Source organism: Trichosurus vulpecula, chromosome 3 (assembly GCF_011100635.1).
Source record: "Trichosurus vulpecula isolate mTriVul1 chromosome 3, mTriVul1.pri, whole genome shotgun sequence".
NCBI classification, from domain to species: domain Eukaryota; kingdom Metazoa; phylum Chordata; class Mammalia; order Diprotodontia; family Phalangeridae; genus Trichosurus; species Trichosurus vulpecula.
Window position 1 is genome coordinate 200,409,295 of NC_050575.1, and position 24,665 is coordinate 200,433,959.

General features: G+C 37.3%; 1 protein-coding gene across 1 annotated transcript in view; it reads right to left on the reverse strand.

Annotated features, from left to right (window-relative positions):
• ARFGEF2 (ADP ribosylation factor guanine nucleotide exchange factor 2) overlaps positions 1-24,665 on the reverse strand; it is a 112,864-nt gene that overhangs the window by 14,421 nt on the left and 73,778 nt on the right. The window contains exons 20-30 of the mRNA XM_036752533.1: positions 23,814-23,942; positions 22,792-22,950; positions 20,861-21,008; positions 19,305-19,404; positions 16,986-17,026; positions 16,712-16,881; positions 9,676-9,827; positions 8,349-8,521; positions 5,110-5,270; positions 1,959-2,089; positions 1,700-1,829 (exon numbers count right to left, since the gene is read on the reverse strand). Coding sequence (XP_036608428.1) covers positions 1,700-1,829; positions 1,959-2,089; positions 5,110-5,270; positions 8,349-8,521; positions 9,676-9,827; positions 16,712-16,881; positions 16,986-17,026; positions 19,305-19,404; positions 20,861-21,008; positions 22,792-22,950; positions 23,814-23,942 — 1,494 coding nt within the window. The remainder of the gene's footprint in view (positions 1-1,699; positions 1,830-1,958; positions 2,090-5,109; positions 5,271-8,348; positions 8,522-9,675; positions 9,828-16,711; positions 16,882-16,985; positions 17,027-19,304; positions 19,405-20,860; positions 21,009-22,791; positions 22,951-23,813; positions 23,943-24,665) is intronic.

Genomic DNA, 24,665 nt, shown 5'->3' on the forward strand with positions numbered 1-24,665 from the left:
AGGTCCAGAATATCGAATTAATGAAAAGAAATGCAAGGGAAGGTGGCCTAGCTGTACCAGGTATTAAACTGTATTATAAAGCAGCAATCATCAAAACTACTTGGTACTGATTAAGAAATAAGAGTGGTAGATCGGTGGAATAGGTTAGGTATGTAAGACACAATAGCCAATGACTACAGTAATCTACTATTTGATAAATCCAAAGACTCCAGCTTCTGGGATAAGAACTTATTTTAACAAAAACTTCTGGGAGAACTGGAAAATAGTATGGCAGAAACTAGGCATAGACCAACATCTTACACCCTATACCAAGATAAAGTCAAAATGGGTACGTGATTTAGATATAAAGGCTGATACTATAAACAAACTAAGAGAGCAAGGAATAGTTTACCTGTCAGATCTGTGGAGAAGGGAAGAATTTATGACCAAACAAAAGATAGAGAACATTATGAAATGCAAAATGGATGATTTTGATCACATTAAATTGAAAAGTTTTTCCATAAACAAAGCCAATGTAACCAAGATTCAAAGGGAAGCAGAAAGCTGGGAAACAATTTTTACAGCCAGTATCTCTGACAAAGGCCTCATTTCTAAAATATATAGAGAACTGAGTCGAATTTATAAGAATACAAGTCATTTCCCAATTGATAAATGGTCAAAGGGTATAAACTGGCAGTTTTCAGAGGAAGAAATTAAAGCTATCCATAGTCATATGAAAAAATGCTCTAAATCACTATTGATTAGAGAAATGCAAATCAAAACAACTCTGAGGTACCACATGACACCTATCAGATTGGCTAATATGACAAAACAGGAAAATGATAAATGTTAGAGAATATGTGGGAAAATTGGAACACTAATGCATTGCTGGTGGAGTTGTGAACTGATCCAACCATTCTGGTGAGCAATTTGGAACTATGCTCAAGGGCTACAAAACTGCATACCCTTTGACCCAGTAATACCACTTCTAGGTCTGTATCCCAAAGAGATCATAAAAATGGGAAAAAGACCCACAAATACAAAAATATTTATAGCAGCTCTTTTTGTGGTTGCAAAGAATGGGAAATTGAGGGCATAGCCATCAACTGGGGAATGGCTGAACAAGTTGTGGTATATGAATGTCATGGAATACTATTGTGCTATAAAAAATGATGAACAGGTGGACTTCAGAAAACATGGAAAGATTTATATGAACTGATGCAGAGTAAAGTGAATGGAACCAGGAGAACATTGTACACAGTAACAGCCACGTTGTGTGATGACTGACTTTGACAGACTTGGCTCTTCTCAGCAATGCAAGGATCTAAGACAACTCCAAAAGACTCATGATGGAAAATGCCGTCCACATCAGACAAAGAACTTTGGAGTCTGAGTGCAGATGGAAGCATACTATTTGCTCTCCTTTTCTTTTCTTGTTTTGTTTCTTCTTTCTCATGGTTCCTCCCATTAGTTCTAATTCTTATTTACATCATGACTAATGTGAAAAAATATTTAATATGAATGTATAAGTAGAGCCTATATCAGATTGCACGCTGTCTTGGGGAGGAAGAGAAAATATAAAACTCAAAATCTTATGGAAGTGAATGTTAAAAACTAAAAATAAATAAATTATTTAAAAAATAGTTCAAGTATTAAGATAGGAGATGAAGCAGTAAGTAGATAAAATTCAAAGAAAAAGTTCTTTAAGTATTCAACTTACCTCTGACTGCTGCTCAGGGAGTTTCATATTGTCAAAAATTCTAAACACAATTCTGAATAGATCCTGCCACCAATGCTTTTCAAAAGTGTGACCATAGCTCTTCATTATCTCAAACATTACTGTGAGTCCTCTACAGAGAGCAAAGATAAAAAGTAGACGGCAGTGTGAAAAAGGGAAAACCTGTCAGCTTCAGCAATTGACAACAATATAATTTCAACTAACAGAATGCAGCAATGGAATGCACCTTTCATATAATTACCTTGTCCGAACATCTAACTTGCACCTATTAATGATGCAAGAGAGTTCAAACAGGATAGGGAACCAGCCTCGAACCCAGACTCTGTCTCCAGGAGCTACATTCATATCATCACTTGTGTATTCTTGAAGCACCTATAATAAAAATCAAACCTAAGAAATTAAGACCTAGCATATAAGTAAAAGCACGATGAAAAAGTAGTAGTACCAGTATATGGGTTTCTCCCTTCAAACACCTAGTAATTCAGTCTACCTTCTTCTGGCCCAGGGGTCCTCTTTCCACACATAACAAATATATGGACCACTGCCCACCCACCATTTGGTGTTTATGTCAAATCAGTCAATTCCTATGGGCTAATTTTTAAAATGCAGTGGGAAACCTGGGAATGGGAGCAGATCATGAAAGTCCTTTGAGGGGTCAAAGTTGGAAAATCAGGAATTCTCATATATTCAGAAACACTGTTAGAGGTCAAAGCATCTTGGAATACTTGACTGGACAGTTCAAGTGCTCATGGCTTTCAAGAATGCAGCTCTCTCAAATACGAAACAACAAGAGCCTTCTTTCTCCAACCACTTTAGTTACATGCAGTTACGGACAAACTTACACCTCACTATGTCCTCAAATTGTAACACTTCTAAGAGGCTTGAGTGAGAAATCCTAATCTCTCACCTTAACTTATCCACTAGTCCTCTGCTCTCACTCACATTAACCTTATTCTTTGCCCTCATCTTGACCACTGATTGATCCCTCAAACCCCTCCTCCAGTTCATCTCTCTCACTCAGGCATCATTTACCTCTTCTCTATCTGTGCCCTGCAAAGCAAACCTTTTGGTCTCGTCTAGAAGTCAATCTGTTTCCTCCCTCTAGTGGAAAGACCAATTTCTCCACCACTACCATCTTCCTGTCTGATTACAAATAAAATCAAGTTTCCTTAATACTAAAGCCTTTCATTACTCTACTGCTTCTACTACCTCATTACCTCCATCTCGCTTTCTTCCCCTTCAAGGCCTAACTTGAAAAAAGTCAATGTCTAATTCCTATTTCCTCATCATCCAGTCTTTCCCCAAGCCCTTGCAATCTAATTTTTGTTCTCATCACTTTGCTGAAATTATTCTCTTAAAAGTCCTTGCTGACCCCCTAATAAATTCAATAGTCTTTTTTCATCTTTTCTTCTTCTTGACACTCTACAGTATTTGACACTATTGGGTATTCCCTCCCTGGGAATAATCATTCTCTCTTCCCTTGGCATCAGATATACCAATCTAATCCAACAAATGTTTATTAAGTGCCAACTAAGTGAGAGGAGTAGTGCTAGGCACTGAGGACATAAGGACAAAATGAAGAACAGTTTATATTATATTGGAGGGAGGAGGGATGAGAATACAACATGTAAATACCCAAGTATATATAAAATAATTTGAGGCAGGAGAAAGCCTTAATAACCAAGAAAATCAGGAAAAGCTTCCTGCAGGAAAGGGCCCTATGAGCTTACTTTAACAAAATGTGGGATTCTTTTCTTTTAACAGCCTCTTTCCTTCACTGTCTCCTCATCTTGTTACCTCTAAAGGTGAGTGGTCTTCAATGTTCTGTCATCAGCCCTCTTCTCATCCTACCCCTAGGATACTGTATTCATTGCCATGAGAGGAAACATGTCATAATGGATAAACTGCTGTACTTAAAAGTCAGAAAGATCTGAGTCCTAATTCTGCCTCATACATTTACTAGCTGTGTGACCATAGGCAAATTTAATTTACTTAACCTTTCTTGGCTTTAGTTCCTTATGTCTAAAATGAGGGAGATGGATTTAATAATCTCTAAGGTATTTTCCAGCTCTAAATCTATGAATGATTCTTTGACTAAAACTATCGCCTCTACACTAATAACTTCCAAATTTTTTAAAAATGGTAATAATGGCATTACTGATTTGTTCCTATTTAAGATTATAGATTCCTCACTGCTTTGCAGAAGTATATGGGAAGGTGTTCCATGAGTGTGTAACCATTTTTTTTTTGATGTATTGATTATTTTGGCTGAATTTTTTCTTCTCTACTTAAAATTCTTTGTTATAAGAGATGGATCTTTGAAAGATGCAGGGAGGAAAAAGGAAGTATACATGAGGAAATTTAAGTGATATAAAAACAAATGATTTTAATAAAAATGTTTTTTAAAATTTTATTTTTTCTAAATCATGTTTTAAAAAAAGATAAACTAAAATAGTAACAGATTTATATACTGTTAGAGCTGGGAAGGAGCTGCAAAAATAATCTAATTCAAAAGCCTCATTTTATAGGTGAGGAAACTGAAGCCCACAGAAATTAAGTGACTTGACATAGAAATGGCTCCCTGATCTCTTCCCCATGCTCCATGATCCATATCTCTTAACTGCCTCACCTACTGAAATCCTTCCTTTTCTTCAAGGCTCAATTCAGATGTCCCTTTTCTCCATGAAGTAGATTATATTTCCGTAGTTCTGAAAGTAATCTCTTCCTTAAAAGATTTTTTTTAGCATTTCATTTGGATTGCTCCCTTGTACTTTATCATATTTAGTCTTTTATTAAAGTTATTGGCTTACCTGTCTAATTACCCATTAGTAGCGTTAGCAGCTTGAGGACAAGGATACTGTCATTTTCCTTTTTTTATCCCCAGCGTCTAGGCTAGTAGAGCTTAATATATATTTTTAATTGAATTTGCACATTATTGTATAAAATGAGTAAGGCTTTCCTTCTCTCTCTGACACAAGATGGTCATGTGCTCCTGTACAAGTCACACTTCGCCCTGCCTTAGGCAACTCTCTAAGACTCTAAGCTTCAGAGAAGGGGCTGACCTGCTGAGGGAGCATTTTACAATTCATAATTTGCAATCTAATTAATCAGAGAAGAAATCTTCAATGTTAATAAAAAGTAGGCATTTTTAGAGTTATTACTGCTATGATTTAACTTAGTCTTTCTTCTGTCACATTTAATGCTTTGTCACTTCCTAAAAAGGTGGCTTATTTTTAAATGAAGTGAAATACTCTAATATCTACCTGCAGTATTTATTTCAAAACAAATACGTAGATCAAAGTAAAAGCAGATCCAAAATATAACATGGACAGCAGTTGACAGTAATCATTTTCCTCCCCAACCACTCATCAACTAAGGGAAAGTGAACCTACCCTAGGCCTTTCAGAAACGTATTTCCCACAGTAGCGGATCAGTCGAATTGCTTCCATGCTGGTGTCAGGAAAAGAAGCATTGCAAGCAAACTCAGATAAGCACTTCACAGCATCTTGAAAGGAATCTATTGCAGCAGGGAAATGGTGCTGAAAGATAGTTGCTGCAGAAACATAAATTGTGTCATTTAAAAGTGTTTGTTAGGTGGATAAGACAGTAAAAGTATGACTAAACCTAAGAGAAACGTGTCAATGATTTTTTTCTAGGACAAAAGTTTTCATTATAAAGTTATTCCCGAATAATATAATAAATACGCCTCAGTGTAAATTGGTTCAAATTACTTCAAAGAATATCATAAAGGCACAAATAGTTTAGGTTCATAACAATACCAATTAGAACATTAACATTAAGTTATGCCAGTTGAGAATATAGGAAGTTGATGAACTATATAATTTTTTAAATTTTTTTTGATGAACTATATAATTAGAGAATTGAATATCTAAATGAAATTGTTTCACAGTATAATTTAGTGGAAAGTAACCATGGCTTCCATTTAGAACTGAGTTGGGGGTCCTGGGTCTGTTACTTATAACATTTAGAGTCTAATCCTCTTCACCTTACAGAAACAGAAACTGGGGCCTAGGGAAAGGAAGCAATTTACCCAAGGTCATGCAGGTATTAAGTGACAGAGTTGGGATTCATACCCAGGTCTTCTGACTCCAAAGCCAGGGCCCTTGCCAATATAACACAGCATACTACTAGCACATCCATACTCACTAGCTGTTATAAGCGTGAGTAAGACCGTTAACTCTGCACAGTTAGCTTGTTGGAAGTTCATCTGTAAAATGTGGATAATGCCTATAAAACCTACCTCACACTCTTGTTGTGAGGTTCAAATGAGATACTGTATTTAAGTGTTTTGCAAACTTTAAAACATATAAATGTCAGTTACTATAATTATGAATCATTTGCTTTCTCTGAGTCTCAGTTTCCTTAACTCTAAAAACAGACATAATATGCCTAAGCACCTTCACTTTAGAGAACTATACAGTGACAGGTAGGTAGGATAATGCTTCATGATGTAAAGCCCTTCCTAGATCAATCAATCAAGCAAAGCTCTGAGCACCCACTACAGAGTAGTGAGCACCATGCTAGGCAGCTGGGATACAAATACAAAAGCAAGACTCAAAAAGCTTACATTATCACTAGGGAGACATAGTATGTCCAAAGATAATTAAATCCAGCATATATACAAAGTAAATACAAAGTGATTTGCCAAGGCACCAAAAATTGGGCGCATCAAGGGACTTCTGTAAGGATGTGACAGCAAGTGAAGTCTGAAGACATCTGGGGTCTCCATGAGGTGAGAAGGAAGAGCATTCTGGGCTTTGGAACAGCTTGTGCAAGAGTTGGAAAAAAGAGCAAGTAGAAGCCATGAGTGGGGAACAGCAGCAAGTAGGAGATTTTATGGAATCAGTGGAAAGACAGGCTGTGGCCAGATGGTAAAGAACTTCTGAATGAAAGAGTTTGTATTTTTCCAAACAGAATGAGGAAAAATATGAGCTCTTCTAAAACTAGTCCTGCTGCACTACCTTGTCCACAGAATGAGTTACTCCCTGGTGTCCCTGTTCCCTTCCCCACCTCCACTTTCCTGCCTCCTTTTGTGTGTTGTCTTCCCTGTTACACTGTAAGCTCCTGGAGAGCAAGAACTAGCTTTCTTTTTATTCACTGTATTCCCAGCATTCAGCACAGTGCCTGACACATCGTAGGCATGTAAAAATGTTTATTAGATTGGACTGAAAGTAAATGATGTCGTTTTTGTAGGTAAATGATGTAAAAATGTCTATTTTTCCCATCTGTAAAATAGAGACAAGAGTCCCAAATTTGCTATGTCAGAGGAAGATAAGGAAGTGCCTTGTTTCTTAAATCTTCCAAATGGCACATGTTCTAAGAGAAATCTTTTAAAGTTAAGATGGCTGACACTCTTGCAAGGTCAGGCACAATTTTGGGCCGTCCGGTGACTCAGGCAAGGAGGTCTGAATGCAATGACAGCTATAAATGATAGAATAAAAATCTCCTTACTAATGACAAGAAATTAAAAGAAATCAACTTCTGCTTAAATAGGATACAAAACACAAGTCCCCTCAGCCTCCATAGTCATCACTTTAACAAGCTATGCCAGATTTTCGAAGCACTCTTCCTCCTGTTTCTCCTCCTCCTCCTCTCTCTCCCAACCCCCAACTCCCATAAAAATCTGGACACCAGATGTCAATTCTCCCTCAAGTCCTTTATACTTTGGGCAGAGAGCAAGCTAAATAGCCTCTCCATCCCCCCACAGTCCATTATGTGTGTCCTGGAGCCACCAGCCAGTATGGTGGGCTCTGGGCTGGGCTGCTGAAGAAGGGGAAGAGACCAAAGGAGCAAGGGGTTAAGTGAAAAGATGAGGAGAAGAAAGAGGGGGGAGGGCATGGATACAATTCTGTTCTCAGTGGCACCAGAGCACAGCAAACTGGCCTGTGTCCAAACTGGCCCTCAGTGTCCTATTCTTTTGCTGGCACAAACAATGGCTCCTAACACTTGTTAAACCGTATTGAATTATGTTGTTGTGGGAAAAGTGCCTGAATAGGAGTCAGGTTTAATTATGTGACTTTGAGTAGATAGGTCACCTGCTCATTTGGCCTCATTTTTTTCATCTATAAAACTTAGCCAAAGGTAATATGTTAAATAAATACTCTTTAAAATCCAACAATAGAAGTCTGGAATATTGGGCAGAAGGCCAACTTCTACTTTTACATATCTCAAAAAATTACATTTTTATAGAGCTTTTGGGTTTACAGAATGTTTTCCTCACAACTACTCAACTAAGGTATTATTAAGGTATACTAAGTATTATTACCCCATTTTACAGATGAAAGAAATTGAGACACAGAGAGATTAAATAACTGAGTCACACAGGTAACAAATGTGAGAGTCAGGATTTGAAAACAGGTCTCCTGATTTCTCCTGATGTGTTGTTTTTCACTTTTCCTTGAAAATAAAAACAAAAAAAAGGTCCCAACTTTTGAGATAAAATCATCTAAAGAATAAGCACACCTTAAGAACTGAAATCGTCCTCTGTAATTTTACTCTAACTTCCTCAGACTGATTTCTATGAGCAAAAATTTTACACAGTGAGGGCTTTTTGTGAAAACATTACATAAAATGTAAGATGTTATCTCTGTGAAATTTAATTACTACTTACTGACTATATGGCCTGTTGTTTGGAACGCCAGTTCCACAATATTCCCATCATGATCAGAAGCTGCCTGGTGGAATACGGCAAAGATATTCTTCCAACCTGAGCGAATGTTAGCAGCTTGGGAGTTTACCATCTGAGTTATGCAGCGGATAACCATGTCTCGAATGGTGGGTGATCTTAAGAAAAAGGGATAGCCATATCATCTGTTCTTCAGTATACAGGAAAGAGAGTTTAACATACCTACTAACTTATAATTAATATTCTTTACAGTTACCTTAAAGTCATTAAGGCCCAATAAACACATCCTACCTTTATTTCTCTCCATGTACTTCACTATGAAGCCCCATCAGACTACTCTTTATTCTTATCACTCCCTGAAATAGGAACTATCCTCCTTCTCTGTTCCCTATGCCTAGAATCTTTCCATCTTCACCTGTTGAATTTGCCATCTGTCTTTTAAACCCCAATTCTAATGTTACCTAGTCAGTTTATGTCCATTTCCCTCATAGACTATAACCTTCATAAAAGCAAGTGCCGTATCTTAGCTAAATTTCTTATCTCCTTTAGTACCCACAAGTGGCATTTTTTAAAATTTACATTTAAATTTTAAATATCTACAAAGGAAGCATTTAGAAAATTTCTGGAAACTAATTATGCCAAAGCTCCAAAAAATCACCCCAGGTCTACCCCAAATGAGGTGACCTGAAGTCCCAAAGCATGTGTGCTGATATCTAATTATAGTCAACTGGACTACTGACACTAATGGGGTTTATGTGACTTTTAAAGGACCTGCTTTGATAAGTTGGCCTCTGAACACATTCATCAGGAGTCAGTCTTCCTTGTTTTCGTTATAGTTCATCTTTAGAGCAACTGAGAAGGGGCTGGGGGTGCAAGGATTGTCTGGCAGGATGGGAAGCTATTGGATGCTGTCTTTGATTCACAATGACCTAGGTATTTTCATTGATAATCAATGATTAATAGAAAATTAATGTCTGTCTATGGCATTTCCTTGCCACTGGAATAGAATCAATTAGTGAGTAGGGACTCTATCTAAATTTTATATGCTTAGGGTCACAATCCATTCCATGGCAGAAGAGGGGTCAGCTTAGGAGAAGGGTGGCATAGTGGATTCAGTAGACCTGGCAGTCCCAGCTCTGCCACTATCACATGAAATAATCTTCAGTAAGTCATGTCCCATCTCTGGGCCTCAGTTTTCTTTTCTGTGAAATGAGGGGAATGGACACGATAATCTTTTATATTTCATTCCAGTCTAACAATCAAAACACTGTGGTTTGGTTGAAGTGGTTTGTGGTGGGAAGGAATCACACACCTGTTTTTCTTCATAATATGTTCAAAGGGCCTCAGAAAATCCTTCTGGAATCGGAAATTGGCTAACTCTCCCTTCTCAAGAAACTTCATGGACAGCTGCCTCAGTGAATCGACAGCGAAAATGGCCACATCTTCATTGGGGTTACATCCAACCTAATAATGAAGAGACAAAGTGTGGGAAAACATATGAAGCTTACAAGAGTAAAAATATCACCTAACATTTATACGAAACTTCCCTAAGGATCTTTCTAGCTCTGGAAGTTTAAGAATCTTTAGGTCTAAATTTAAGAATCAAATTGTCCTTTGTGCTCAAAGAGGTCCCTGATTTAAAGATTATTTTTCCAAATTTGCCCAAGTAACAGGCACAATACAGAACTGAGCACCAGAAACTCAAAGAAATACAATACACACAACATGTTTTGCTTTTTATACTGTTAAGACATTTATTTTGACCATAGCTCAATTAATTTTGGGGTTTGAGCTCACAGGTCAGTTACATTTTCCCAGATCATATTAAAGCATGAAAATGTATGCTACAGAAATTTAACTGTGGTGAAACATGTAACGATATACATAATAATAAAGATAATAATTAGTATTTATATAGTAATTTTAAATCATAAATCATCTCAATTGATCTTCTCAACAACTTATGGTAGGTACTATTATTATCTCTACTTTACAGATGATGAAATTGAGAATGAGAGAAATTTAAGTGACATGGTCACACAGCTAGTAAGTGTTTGAGGTAGGATTCAAACTCAGATCTTCCTGAGTCTAACATTCTATCTATTGTACCACATAGCTACCTCTAATAATGTAAATCTGGTGCTAAAATATCCAAAAAAATGTGGATTATTACTGCAAATGGGGCTTAAAAAGGTAGAGACAGGCAAAATATTTAATGTCATTAATTAATTCATCAAAAATAAAATACTGAGTATAACAATGTTACAAGACTACAATGTCATAGTTAATTCTATAAAAGCAATCTTATCAATATCATAGATCACCAATAATATGGGAAGTGAAGTTACAGCAGAACTTGTGTGACATTAGGCAAGATCTGGCCTGCTCTAATTTACAAAGTACACAGAGTGGTTTCCACAAACTTACAGGAAAAACAAAGGCAGCAACCAAGTTTTCCACAGCATTTTGCTTAATGGCACTGATTAGGTGGAGCTAGAGTTCAAAATCAGGAAGACAGGCATAACGAGACTGATTACTATATTCTCGTCTGTCTTTCAAGATTGATGTTAAGGACCACAGGGATGAACACAGACTAGACTGACTATCTACAGAAACTGATTAAACTCAAAGAAAATGCTACAGAGACAACAGAGACTTGGAGACCTGAACTAAACAAATACAAGAATACACTTGAAAAGAACCTCTGAGGCAAGAAAAGAAAAAATGAATGATTTATGGTTTCACAGTTGCCAGTTACAAGAAATTATGGGTAAAGACTTTTTAAAATACATTTTTATAGCTAGCACTTGTTCTTATATTACCCTCCCATAGAGTTATTCTTTATTTCAAAGAATAGAACAGACAAGTTCAGCAAAACTCTTCAACATGGAAGAGGAGTCTGATATTACATGCAGTGCGCCACAGCCACAGGGTCTCTCTCTGCAAATAAAGGAGTTGTCTTCTGATAGCTCCTCTATGGGGACAAGGTTGTCTTCTGTAATTTCACAACATTCAGGGGTTTTTTGGTTGTTCTTTCCATACACATGCAGAGCCACTGTGAATACTGTTTTCTTGGTTACGTCAACTTTTTTTTATATTGCCACTGCTTAGCACAGTGCCTATCACATAGTAAGTGCTTAATAAATGCTTGTTAATTAACTGATTTACTTTAGGTCAGTTCATGTCATTCTATGCTTTTTTGCATTCAACACATTTGTTTCTTACAGAACAACAATAATCCGTTATGTTCATATACTACAACTTGGTTAGCCATCTCTTAATCAGTAAGCATGTACTTTGTTTCCAGGTTTTTGCTAATGACAAAAATGCTGCTATAAATATTCTGGGATACATGGAGCTGTTTTATCATTGATTTCCTTGACGTATATGCCTAGCAGTGGAATCTCTGGGTCAAAGAATACGGACACTTTTTAGTAACCTCTTCCCCACAATACCAAATTTTTCAACATGACTAAGCTGGTTCTCAGTTATACCCACACATTAGTGTTTTGTTTTCCAACACTGATTAATTCCAATTTTCTTGGCATATCTGCAGATATGAGGTAGAACCTCAGAGCTGTTTTTGAATGGCATTATCTTATTATTAGTGGTTTGGAGATTTTTTTCCTTAATGATTTGCAGTTCTTTTTTTGAGAAATGTTTGATCACATCCTTTAACCAATGAGATAAACTTTTAAGGGAAGAAGTGGTGAGGATAGTTTCAAAGATTAAGTGCAAAGCACCAACACCTTATTGTTCTATGACGAGAAAAGGTTGCAATTGAAAATGAACAGATCGACAGTCAACACGTTCTGTCATGGAGATCATATGGTGTGTATTTTCATCCATTACAGAAAACCAGCAAAAATTAGTTAAAATCAGTCAACTGAATAACTGTGTAAAATAATTATTGCTCATGCTCTTAGATGTTTTTCAATTAATAATAATTTCAATTAATAAGTAGCATTGACATAGCACTTTAAAGTTTGCAAAGTGATTTAGAGATGTAATCTCATTTGAAACTCACAACAACCCCAGGGAGGGAGGTACTACAATCATCCCCATTTTTACAGCTGAGGAAACAGGCTGGGAAAGACAAAGTGACCTGTCCACGGTTCATCCACTTAGCTAGTAAGTGCTGGAGGCAGGAAATGAATTCAGTTTTTGACTCCTAGTCTAACACTCTATCCACTTTGCCTCCTAAGTGTTTATTTTTGGGAGGATATTTGAATAACTGATCTTTGTTCCAATTAAGTTTACACATACTTCGAACATGAATTCAAGCCTGAAGAATCAGTTTTCAGATATTTCCCCCCCAAAAAATCTCCCTCCCACCATATCTGTATTAAATCCATAGCTACTAGAGAAAAGGGGAAAACACAGACTGGTTGCAATTATACTTTAAAAATAAAAAAGATGTTTTTAAAAGTATAAATGGTTTATCTATATATACTTATATAGAAAACCATTTCAAACACCCAAATGGAAAGGCTGGCTTTAACAAAAGATTTAAAACTATCCATTTATTTTCAGGCCAATAAGCAGAGCTAACTAAATGTTCTCATATAGGTCAGGGTGCACATAGGAAAACACTGACCAGCTTATGAACATTCTCACTGAAGCACTTAATATACATATGCATAAGTTTAATGATTTTTTTAAAGACTACAAAGAATGGCCTTTGTGTTCTTGAGTAAAAGAACCACCTCTTTCCAATCCAGAACACTAAGCAAAAAAATCTACACTTTAAATGTCTTTTTGTTGGCTACCGCCCCCTTCCCAATCCCTTAAAATGTTTCATTTTCAGTTCCAACTAGTATTTATAGAGAGTAATCCTACAGTATAATCTGACCTATCACATATGAGCTCAGAAGTTTTATAAAGCTAATATAAAGGAAAATACTTTTCAAAAGTAAGCCCTTTCCATAACTGCTCTTATTTCCTGCACTGTGTTTCTTTGGTGAAGCCAACTCTGCTTCAAGTTGTGCCATACGTATCTGGGCCAGTTGTCTTTCAAGCTCTTGATTCTACTCAACAAATATGCAACTCTTCACTATTAACTTTCTCCCTATTTGGCTCTCAAGCATACAGTTCCAAGTATTCAGTTCATTTGGGGCTTGTTCTAGTTTGTCTTTAGTCTATTCCAGTTTACCCACCATTACTGGACTCAAGGCAACTCAAAGCTGTCAGGTTTGCTTGAGGTACAGGACTTGAGCAGTAACTGTTTGCATCTCTGTTCCTTGGATGCCAGTCTCATTATAGGAATATTTTCTCTGTGTGCAGGAGCTTGCTGTTGATGTGTTAGCTTTTTCAGAATCTCAGGTCAGTTGCCTCATTAAGTATTTAAATCTGTCTTCTTGCCCCCCAAAGCTTACACACATGCTTCATGCTTCTTCTACTTTATGATTAATTCACCTCTTCCAAAACTTTGAAATCTGATTCACTTAGTTGAGCCTTTTTGGGGAAAGGTTATTTCATCCATTATTTTGCTACTTCTACACCAAGGCCACTGCAGACATCAGTTTATTATACAGACTGAGAGGCTGATTTCCCTCAAGGATTGACTAACACACCTTTTGGTATCTGGGTTTGTGTGACCTCACTAATCTCAACCACTGGGCCTCCAGGCCCTGCTATCGCTCTTTCACTACAGAGAAAGAAGGCTTTCCCTTTTATTTATAGGTCTTACTGCAACAAAATGATTCTGGAGGAAGATGTTCTCTTAGATGTTTTTAAAAAAACATTTTTTTTAGGTGCCAAAGCAGTGTGCTACAATGGAAAAAGTACTGGCTTTGGAGTCAAAGAATATGGGTTTAAATCTCAACTCTGATGTTTACTACTACCTGTGTGACCTTAAGCATGTCACATAAACCCCTGGGCTTCAGTTTCCTCCTCTATAAAATGATGGAAATGGGCTCTGAGGTCTCTTATAGCTCTAGGGCTATGCTCCTCTAAGTTCTTGACATGATTATGGGAGAGGATCAGAAAATTTGAAGTGACAAGCACCGTTAATAACAAACATAATAACAATGATAGCGACAATGAATTGAATTTCAAGTCCCAAATCTCAGATATAGAAAACACAATAGCTATCTCCAATAAAAGTTTACTTATAGTAATCCTAACATGCATGTTTGGTTCATTAAAATCCCCAAAACTTGTTTCACAGGAATTAATTTGAGTCATGTCTCCCCCACCTTATGGCTGAGAAGAGATTTTTTTAATCTAGGTGTAAGACTTCACATTCATTCCTATTAAATCTTATCTCTGGAGAATTAAAAATGATTATTATTCAGAGAACAACTGAGAGACAAATGGCAGGTAAGAGCAGATTATAACATATAACAAAGACCTAGAAAAAAGAAGAAGGGATGACTGATGGACAGCCTGTGTGACATGCTGATGTGATATACTGGCAACCTTGCAATGTCAAGGGAAAACAGCAAAGTCCTCTATGCCCCGCATTATACCAGGTGGTCCTACTATATTAAACTTACAGGAATGTGGACAAGATTGACCCAGGAGAGGGAAGTATGGATGAACTATAATTTTAGTCTTGGAAAGGACTCCAGCAATAATCGGATCACAGATGAATCGGAGTAAATACAGTATTGTGTTGGCCTACTTATCTAGCCAACTGAGATAGCTCTGAATCCTTTTTGATTCAACATGTTAACTATTTCTTCCACAGCTACCTTAATGTAGATCCCTGGGAAATCTCACTCTACACATTTCCTATACAGAGAGATAGCTGCCCATCCCTATTGCTTCTTCATCTCGGAGCCAGGGTCTTAAAACTTTCTCTTCATCTGCCTCTCCAGCAGTGTTTCCAAGGATCTGGGTAGCACAATGGAAGAAGTCCTGAAACTAGAGTTATAACACCTAAGTGTTTTATATATCCTCATATGTGTGCATGTTGTTGCTTATTAGAATGTGAGCTCCTTGAGGGCAGACTTTCACTTTTCACTTGTATCTCCAGTGCTTAATTTACCACCTCACACATAGTCAGCACTGAATAAATGCTTGATAATTGACTAATTAGTTGCTTAGTACCAGGGGCAAACCTAGAAGCAACAGAGGGAAGTCAAAGAGGAGCAGATTGAAGGGAGACATAAGGAAACCCTTCTCAACAATAAAAGTTGTCCAAAAAATAGACTGCACTGCTTTTGTGGGGAATGGGTTTCCTAATCAATGGAGGTTTTCAAGCAGAGGTTTGAAATGTCAAGGACATTGTTGAGGGGATTTCTGTTCAGGATTGATATTCTTAGATACTATGATTCTATAAGATCATCAAGTCATCATAAGATCATAAGATCATCAACAAATGAAACCAAGACAGAAGTTTTAAAGGAGAATTCTAACAAATTAGACTGGTGATAGCTCCGGGATGACCTGGAGGCAGGAAGACCAGATATCTTATTGCAATCTTATTGCATTCATCTGAGAAAAGAAGAGCTTAGAAGAAGGTGGGAGTAGTACATATATTTAACAAAGGTAGAAGTGATGGGATTTAGTTGACTAGATGAAAACACCATGGGACATCAAGGGGAATCAAAGATGTCTATGGCTTCAAAATCAGGGTTACTAGGAAAAACTGGTAGTCCTACAGGTTCAGTCATTACTATAAACATAAATATATAATATATACTAAAAGAGAAGTAGCATAGCATTATAAATAGAAGACCAGTCTTGAAGGGAGGAAGATCTGGGTTCCAATCTTATTCTAAACACAAACTGACTTTATAACCATGGGCAGATAATCTAACCTCTCAGGGCCTTAAGTAACTTTCTAAGCTAAGTAACAGATGAACTGCTAATCTGCTCAGAGGAGGCAGTTTCCATGCAAGAATTCCCTAGACATAAAATGGTAGCTCTGGATCTGCTGTCCTCCCAAAATTAATATATCACACATACACATAAAAACACACGTATTTATATCGAAACTGGTTATGGGAACTTTCTGGTTGTTTAGATTCCAGATAAAGAAGAGTTTCTCATAATATTTTTTTTTGGAGGGGGGAAGGCAGGGCAATTGACTTGCCCAAGCTCACACAGCTAGTGTGTCCAGGGTCTGAGGCCGGATCTGAACTCAGGTCCTCCTGACTCCAGGGCCTGTGCTCTACTCACTGCGCCACCTAGCTGCCCTCTCATAATATTTTTGATACAGTTAGAGTTTCAATTCACTTGAGACAAAGTTATTTAATCAAATGGGGTGTTAGTACTAGAAACCTGTTAGGGAATAACTGAACAAAAGTACGGAATCAAGGTAGCAAAAAGATAAGCCTGATGCTAAATAATTTTTGAATGGTATTCAAAACATAGGATTATTTTCAGTTTTGAAAACTTACCTTATTAAAATGGTCTCCAATCACTTGCCATATCCGTGACCACTGCAGCCTAATTCTATTCATATTATAGTACGAAATTTCCACAATTTTCTGCAAGCTGAACATGCGTGGATGATGAGGTGAAGCCAGCTCATCCATGGAAACAGCGCATAGCCAGCGGACAAAGTCAACTACAGGCAAAGATTATCCAGAAACAAATAACCAAGTTAGCACTTTTTAGCTGCTTTCAAATTAGAAGCACTTGTAAGTCTCCTAGGAAGTTAAATATACATACCTATTGCATTTCCATCCAGTCTAGTAGATCCAGTAAATATTCTGTGGAGCCAATTTAACATAAAGTAAAATTTTATTTTTTTATAACTTAAGTAATTTTTAAAATTAAGAATTTGGGATGAATGGACTTAGAGCATTTCAATTTTGTAACTACTATAACAATAAATCATAATGCACCATAGATATAAAACAGAAAGATGATTAAAATCAGTTGGATGAAGGTACGCTTATAAGCAAAAAATGGCTAGCTACTTATGAAAAGAGGAGAAAAGGCAGCCAAAGTATGAAAGGATAGCTTTCCAATCTCCCTTGCCTATAATTGAAAGGGGAAAATGGAAACTGTAGAAGATTGAAGAATAAATGGTAACATTGAGCATGATGATATGTTGAAAACAAACAGAATAAAATATAAAAGAAGAGGAGTTTCAAAAGGTACCTCATAATTAATATTAATTAGCCTTTGGCACTCAATATAGAATTATTGAATAGTGGATAAGTGCCATGAAGAAGACAATCAAAGAAAATAAAAGATAATCGAAGAAAAAGTCAATGAAAGTGAATATGGAATCCACATGTACACACTGGGAAATTTACACAAATGGTAAATACCAGTATAGTATTTCAGATTTATCTGTCTGCTTCATACCAATTCTTGAGAATAGTGGAAAAAAGGCTGGATTTGGAGTCAGAGGGCTTGGGTTCAAATCCTAGTTCTGTCACTTATTACCTTTAAGAACGTGGGTAGTCACTTATCCCTTACAAGTCTGTTTCCCTATCTGTAAAATGATGAGATTAGACTAAAGAACCTCTAAAGGTCTTTTTAGCTCTAAATCCTATGATCCTGTAAGTCAAATTATCCAAATTATCAGGTCATAGAATTAGCTATGAGAAGGGACCTCAGAGTTCATTTAGTTCATGGGTTCTTAACCCTTTTTTGTGTCACCTTTTGGCAATATGGGCTCCTTCTCAGAATAATATTTTAAATTCATTCACATATGTATGTATATGTATGATTCCAAAAGAAAACAAAGGAGCTTAATAAAAATAATAATAATAAAAAATAAAGATGCAGTTTTTTTTTCATCAAAGTTCATGGATTCATTGAAATCTGTCCCCATGTTAAAAACCTTTTGATCTAATCAAAAACCCTTATTTGACAGATGAGGCAACTAAGGGTTTCTAACCTATAACCTGGACAGCGTCACACAGACAGTAACAGGACCATTTATTGTTGATTGCAGACCCTTAAAATAATGACAGGTCATGCAAGTTTGCAAAGGGATATAATCATTTCTAATTTTTCAAGGATTTCAGTGTGAAATTTTCTAAACCGGTAGAGTTGACCAAAATAAAGAATTGAGCTGAGGGACAGCTATAGTTTGCAATATAAATATTTATAATTGGGGAGAAAGAGTGAGAAACTATTATTTTTGACACTGTCACCTCCTGAGTATTCAGTTAAGCCTTAGGTGCCTCTCTCTATCAAGTCTAAAGAGATTGCCTGGGTGCTCTGTGAAGCAGGATTCTTATGAGGCTGGACTGGATGACTTCTAAGTGGCTCTTTTGGAGATGACATCGTATGTTCAGGATGTCACAGCAGAAAGAATACTGGCCTTGGGAGGCAGAAGACCTGCGCATAAGTCTGAGCTGTGACCCTAGATAGCTCTGGGACCACAAGGCAAATCATTTTACTTGCCTGAGCTTCAGTTTTCTCACATGCAAAACTACTGGGAGGGAATGCTCTGTAAACTGTAAACTGAAAAGGGCCACAGGAATGAGTTGTTAGTATGTGTTTATGCTAAGGGAATGTGAGCTAGTTTTAATAGTAGCTATGAAATATAGCTTAGCAGAGGCAATGTGGGATAGTGGAAAGAGTGTTGGATTTGAAGTCTGGACAGAACTGAGTTTGAATCCTGCCTGTGACACTTACTTTGTGAAGATGGGCAAGTCATTAAATTTCTCTAAAGATCAGATTCCTCATCTGTAAGAAGGGGGCAATATACCTATAGCCTCTAGTTTACAAAGTTATCATGAAGGTCGAATGAAATACTGTATGAGAAGCATTTTACAAACCCTAAAACACTCTATAAATGGCAGAAGCTATTACTATTAAATCAACTTTTAAAAAATAAATATATTTCAAGGGCAAATAAAGAATTTAGGGATCATCTACGGGATTATATAATTATAACTTCCTGATTAGCAGCGGCTACTTGGAACTCTTTCCCAAAAGTGCCTCTGGAATATCCTCCCATTGGGGATGTACATAAAAATTATCCTAAACTCTCTTTTAAGCCTCATCAGAAGACAAAACCATTACCTGTCCACAGCCACGACAACACTCTGAGAGCTTGTCTCACCAACTGATTCCTGAATGCTGGCCATCTGCCTTTTATCCACTCCACCACCAACTAGGTTACCTGAAACATGACATATACATTTACATACACATACACACACACACATACACACACACACACACACACACACATATAAATTCTATGTGAGATAAGTTACTATCTTCATGATTCTGTGCTAAGAGAATATAAACTTATATGAATATCGACCAGAGAAAAATATCATTTGGTCATCTAAAAAAAAAAAATGCAACCTCCCCCTCCCCCCAAATCAATGCATTTCAAAGGCAATGTTGAGAATTTTAAAATTAAATTAATTGTTGTTTTAATTCAAGATTGCATTAATGCAAGAGAGGCAGCACTGAATAGTGGATAAAGAGATTGCCTCAGAGCCCAGAAAATCTGAGTTTAAGTCCTACCTCTGATACATGCTAGCTTTGTAAGCCAGGGCAGTTCACTTAGTTACTCAGTGCTCTAGATAACTCCCTAAAACTAGAAGTTTCAGAGAAGGTGCCAACCTGCCTTGGTAGATGGAGTTTCCATTCCAGGGAATTCCTTTTACCAATGAAAGTATAGGTCTAGTCCCTATCCCTTTACTTCAAAATACATAAATCTTTAGAAAAGAGTACCCCTGTTGTCCCAAACACAAACAGACTAGTAAAATATGTGCTAACATCAATTTGGGGATCATCGCTGGTGATGGATTCTCCTGAACACTGTCCTTGCACCTCTTTTCATGCTATTTGATTCTAGTTTACTCCATTCAATGATTCTAATTCCTCCAGAGGGTCTTTCAGGTATGCTGCAAGTCATGTCATTAAGGATTAAGAGACGGCAGTGCAGCACACAAGTTTATCTGTGATTCTTCATTCTCACTACATGACAAGCCCACCTCACTCTCATATTCCTGATTATGTCTGACTCATGAAAAAGTAGAGGGAATGTGTAATGATTACGCTGAACAATGCTGGTTACCATTTAGGACCTCCTATCTTCCCATTCTAAGAAGAAGTACCTCTATTTTACAAAGGAAAGCCAATCTCCTTCCTCTCTACTCTAATTTCAGTAGTACTAAATGCCAATCATTAAAAAGATTATTGGACTTAACCAACACACACCTATAAATTACTAAAGGATAAGACAAATGACAGTTAAGAATCCCCTAAATCAAAGTATCAATAAACATGAACCATTATCATAAAACCTGACACGTATGGGTCTCCTGAGGTAAAAATTAAGTGTTTCCAATACTCAATGCCACCCATTTGGGCATGAAGAAAATACAGCTTTTCCCAATTTAGCATACAGAATAAAATAACTTAGCCTGATGATTTATAAAAGATAAGCATTCGCTCAGTCAATTGTGAAGCTGACGCAGTACTTTTTTTTCTATTAATAAACATAAAAGGTAGATTTCACATGAGGAACAAATCATGACAGCACTGAGCAAATGATAAATGTTTTGTCTTGGTTTGGTTGCAAATGTATATCCACAAGTTGTCAGGCTCATTCATGTTACCTAATCCCAGGCCCATGAACTCTTCTCCAGCTGATGTGTAGCCCTTTAGGCTACTTTCTCTTTCACGTCCAGATCCAGACAAGTATCGAGTCTTCACCCCAGTTCCTATCAGCTGGGCAAGCTCCAGTTGGCTGATACATTTCAAGATCTACCCAAAACAAGGATACAGAGGAGAATAAGAATCACAAGGTCAAAAGTTTGAAATAAAGTCCTTTTATTCTTCATTAAAATCTTTAAAACATTTTATAATTCCCCTTTTAGGACAGAAATAAATCATTTTACCTAAAGAACAGAATGATTTTGAAGATGGCTATCAAAACAATGGTATAAGAATGGTGAGGCCACCATGGAGTGGGGTCAAGAGGGCTGCACCAGGAGTTGAAGCCTGCATTTGAACTCTATCTCCAGCACTTAACTGGCTGTGTAGCTATGGGCAAATCCCAAGTTCTCTGTGCCTCAGTTTCCTGTTCTAAATATACGAATAACAGTTACATTAACCCTAAAGCACTGTGCAACAAATGTTTACTTTGTGCCTGTTATGTGCCAAGCTCTGTGCTCTAATCCTGGAGGACAGCGTGGAGCTATTATTAATACCGGCAATAATAGAGGCTTACGTTTACATAGCACATTTAGTTGTAAGGCAATGAAATATATCCTATCAGGTGAACTTTAAAATAATCTTGAGAGAGGTAGCACAAATTTTTATTATCTCTATTTTACAGATGAAGGAACTAAACCCCAGGAAGGTTCAGAGACTTGTCCAAAGTTTCCTAGAGCTAGTAAGTGACTGGCCCTCAAGCCTGGGCAGCTTAACTCCTAGAGCTCTTTCAACTCTCTCACCCAAATGATAACCTAGGTATCATGTAATTACAATTAGCACAGAAAAGGACACCTCCCTTTAGTTCCTATGCCAGTGGGGCTTTGGAACAGGCTCTGTCGTTCCCAGACAATAGAGAGCCATCAGGGAGTTCATAGAGAGGACAACTTTAAAAGTAGTTAGGCCATGCTAGGTGGTTCAGTGGATAGAGTACCAGACTTGGAGTCAGCAAGACTCCTCTTCTTGAGTTCACATATGGCCTCATTCACTTCCTAGCAGGGTGACCCTGGGCAAATCACTTAACTCTGTTTGCCTCAGTTATCTCATCTGTAAAATGAGCTGGAGACGGAAATGGCAAACCACTCCAGTATCTTGGCCAAGAAAACCTCAAATAGGGTCCCAAAGAGGGACACGACTGAAATGATTAAACAAGTTCATGCAATAAGTTAGCGATCTGCAACCACTTTCCATATGAAAACTATCAGACACCCTCCACACCACTACCCACAAGGTCACAGGCCTGTGACTCTGAAAGATCAGCATGTAGGTTTCCAGTTCACTCCCTAAAGGAAGAGTTCTGAGGAGGGCACTGACACTCAAGCCACCCAAGACTTCACAAGAGACTTCTACCTTTGGCAGCCTTTGGCCACTGCAAATGAAAAACAACTTTAGAAACAATTTTTAAAGTAGCATTTCCCGAAAGTGCTCTGCCTGATGTGAATATGGGTTCCACGAGAAAATTTACACTAGTACTATTTATTCCCCTAAAACATTAAATACTAAATATGTATTAAAATGCTTATTTGTTGATTTTTCAAATAAGAAAACAGACTCAATTTCCTCTCTTTTGTGCCAAATTTCCCCAATACTCCTTTCCATATTCCCAAGTCACCTGCACTAGCATTTTCTGGTTTGTGCTAATATATTTTAAGCTTGTGAGTGCCCTGTGATCAAATTAATTTGGGAAATGCTACTTTTTAAAAGTATAGGCATGAAGGCAGACACACAATATTCTCAAGAAAACAGAATAGACCAAAAATAGTTTTAGGCTACTTAAATACAGGGAAATGTCAAGAGGTGTCCTATAATGCTAAAGGGATTTGGAGAGATCTACCTCATGCCAGGAGTTTCCAAGGTAGTTGCCATCAGTATGAGCCACTGTAATAAGTGTCTTTATGGTATCAATGTTCTTCTGTTTCATCTCTGTAATACTGGAGCTAGCAGTCAACAGGGAGAAACGAGCAAGAGCTTGTACATAGGCATCTCGTTCCAGCTAAAATGGAAAAAAGGGAGAAGACAGTTAATCAACCCTCAGTCATTCAGTAAATCAATTAGTATTTAAGTACTAACTATATGCCAAGAACTAAACTCTGGGGATCCAAGAATAACAGGGAAGACGATTATTGTTGTTCATTCACTTTCAATTATATCTGACCCTTTGTGACCCCATTTGGGGTTTTCTTGACAAAGATTCTAGAACAGTTTGCCATTTCCTTCTCCAGCTCATTTTATAGATGAGGAAACTGAGGCAAACAGGGTTTAGTTCTTCCCCCTAATAGGGGATTTTTGGAGTCACAATGTTTTAATCTCTAAGGCACAAGCCTGTAACAGTCAAATTTTAGCAACTGTGGCAAGCTAGGAGAGGAAATATTGTGGAATAAGGAACATTTTTCAAATTGAACCTAGGTTGAATTCAGCCAAATTCTGCTGTCTACTACTAGGGTAAGGGTTCTTCACCTGAGGTCCAGATAAATTATTAAGAAAAATTTTGATAATTGTCATTTGATATTACTGGTTTTCTTTGTAATTCTTTGCATCTTACTTGATGCATTTAAAAACCTTATTCTGAGAAGGGCTCCTAGGCTTTACAAGACCTCCAGAGGCATCCATGACACAAGCAAGGAAAAGAATTCCTGCACTAGAATGTGATTAGCCAAGAAATTACTGTATAACCACATATGAGCCAATCACAAACATAAACACATAAAAACAGGCTGGTCTGTGACTCTCTGGGCACTGCTGAGACTGCTAAGGTGATGAAACCATCACAAATATTACTTTGCAAATTTTCTGTCATTGCAAGTCCCCAGATGTAAAGTCCAGAACCTCATAGACCTCAGAAGCAGACTTACACACCTGCATTCCAAAGATACAAGCTATCCGGATTGCACATCTTATCCCTTCTAAGCACAGAGAGGCCACTTCAGTTTCATCACAGTTTTGAAGCCCAATGCTGTACGCAGCCAACAAAGGGGTCCACACCAGCTGGTACAAAGAAAAAGGTTATTTGTTAAAGTCATTTTGATCATGTAACAATAGCCCTTCTAGAATGAGAAACTAGAAATAACTCACCCCTGACCCTCCTTTATTATGAAGGAAAACAACTGAGTAAAAACATCTGACACCAAGATCATTCTGATGATGAATAAAATATACTGCCTTAGTAGATTCCTGTCCCTCTGCAGTGAGGAAGGAGATTATATTTCATTATGTGTTCTCCAGGTCCATTAATGGTTTTTCAATCACTCAGTTTTGCTTCCTTTCAGCGATCCCCCCACCCCACCACTTATGTCATTTATAGTCATTGTGTACACTGTTATTTTGGTTCTGGGAACCTCTTGTTTTCTCTCTCTATACTATTACATTTGGGGATCTGACTCACTCCCACGGATTCAATGATCAATTATTATCAATTCAATTATCAATTATTCAATTATTATGCTGATAATTCTCAGATCTATTTGTACAGCCCTAATCTCTCTCCTGGTCAAGACAGAGGTCTAGTCTAGTCTTGCATCTCAAGCTACCTATTTATTAGTCATCTCAAAGCTGGCTGTCCTGGAGACTCAATATTTCCAAAACTTAACTGAATATTTCTGTCCCCTCACCCACCCCAAATCCTTATCTCTTCCTAATTTTCTTTTTTTATAATTTTTTTTTTTTAGAGAGGGGAAGGCATGGCAATTCGGGTTAAGTGACTTGTCCAAG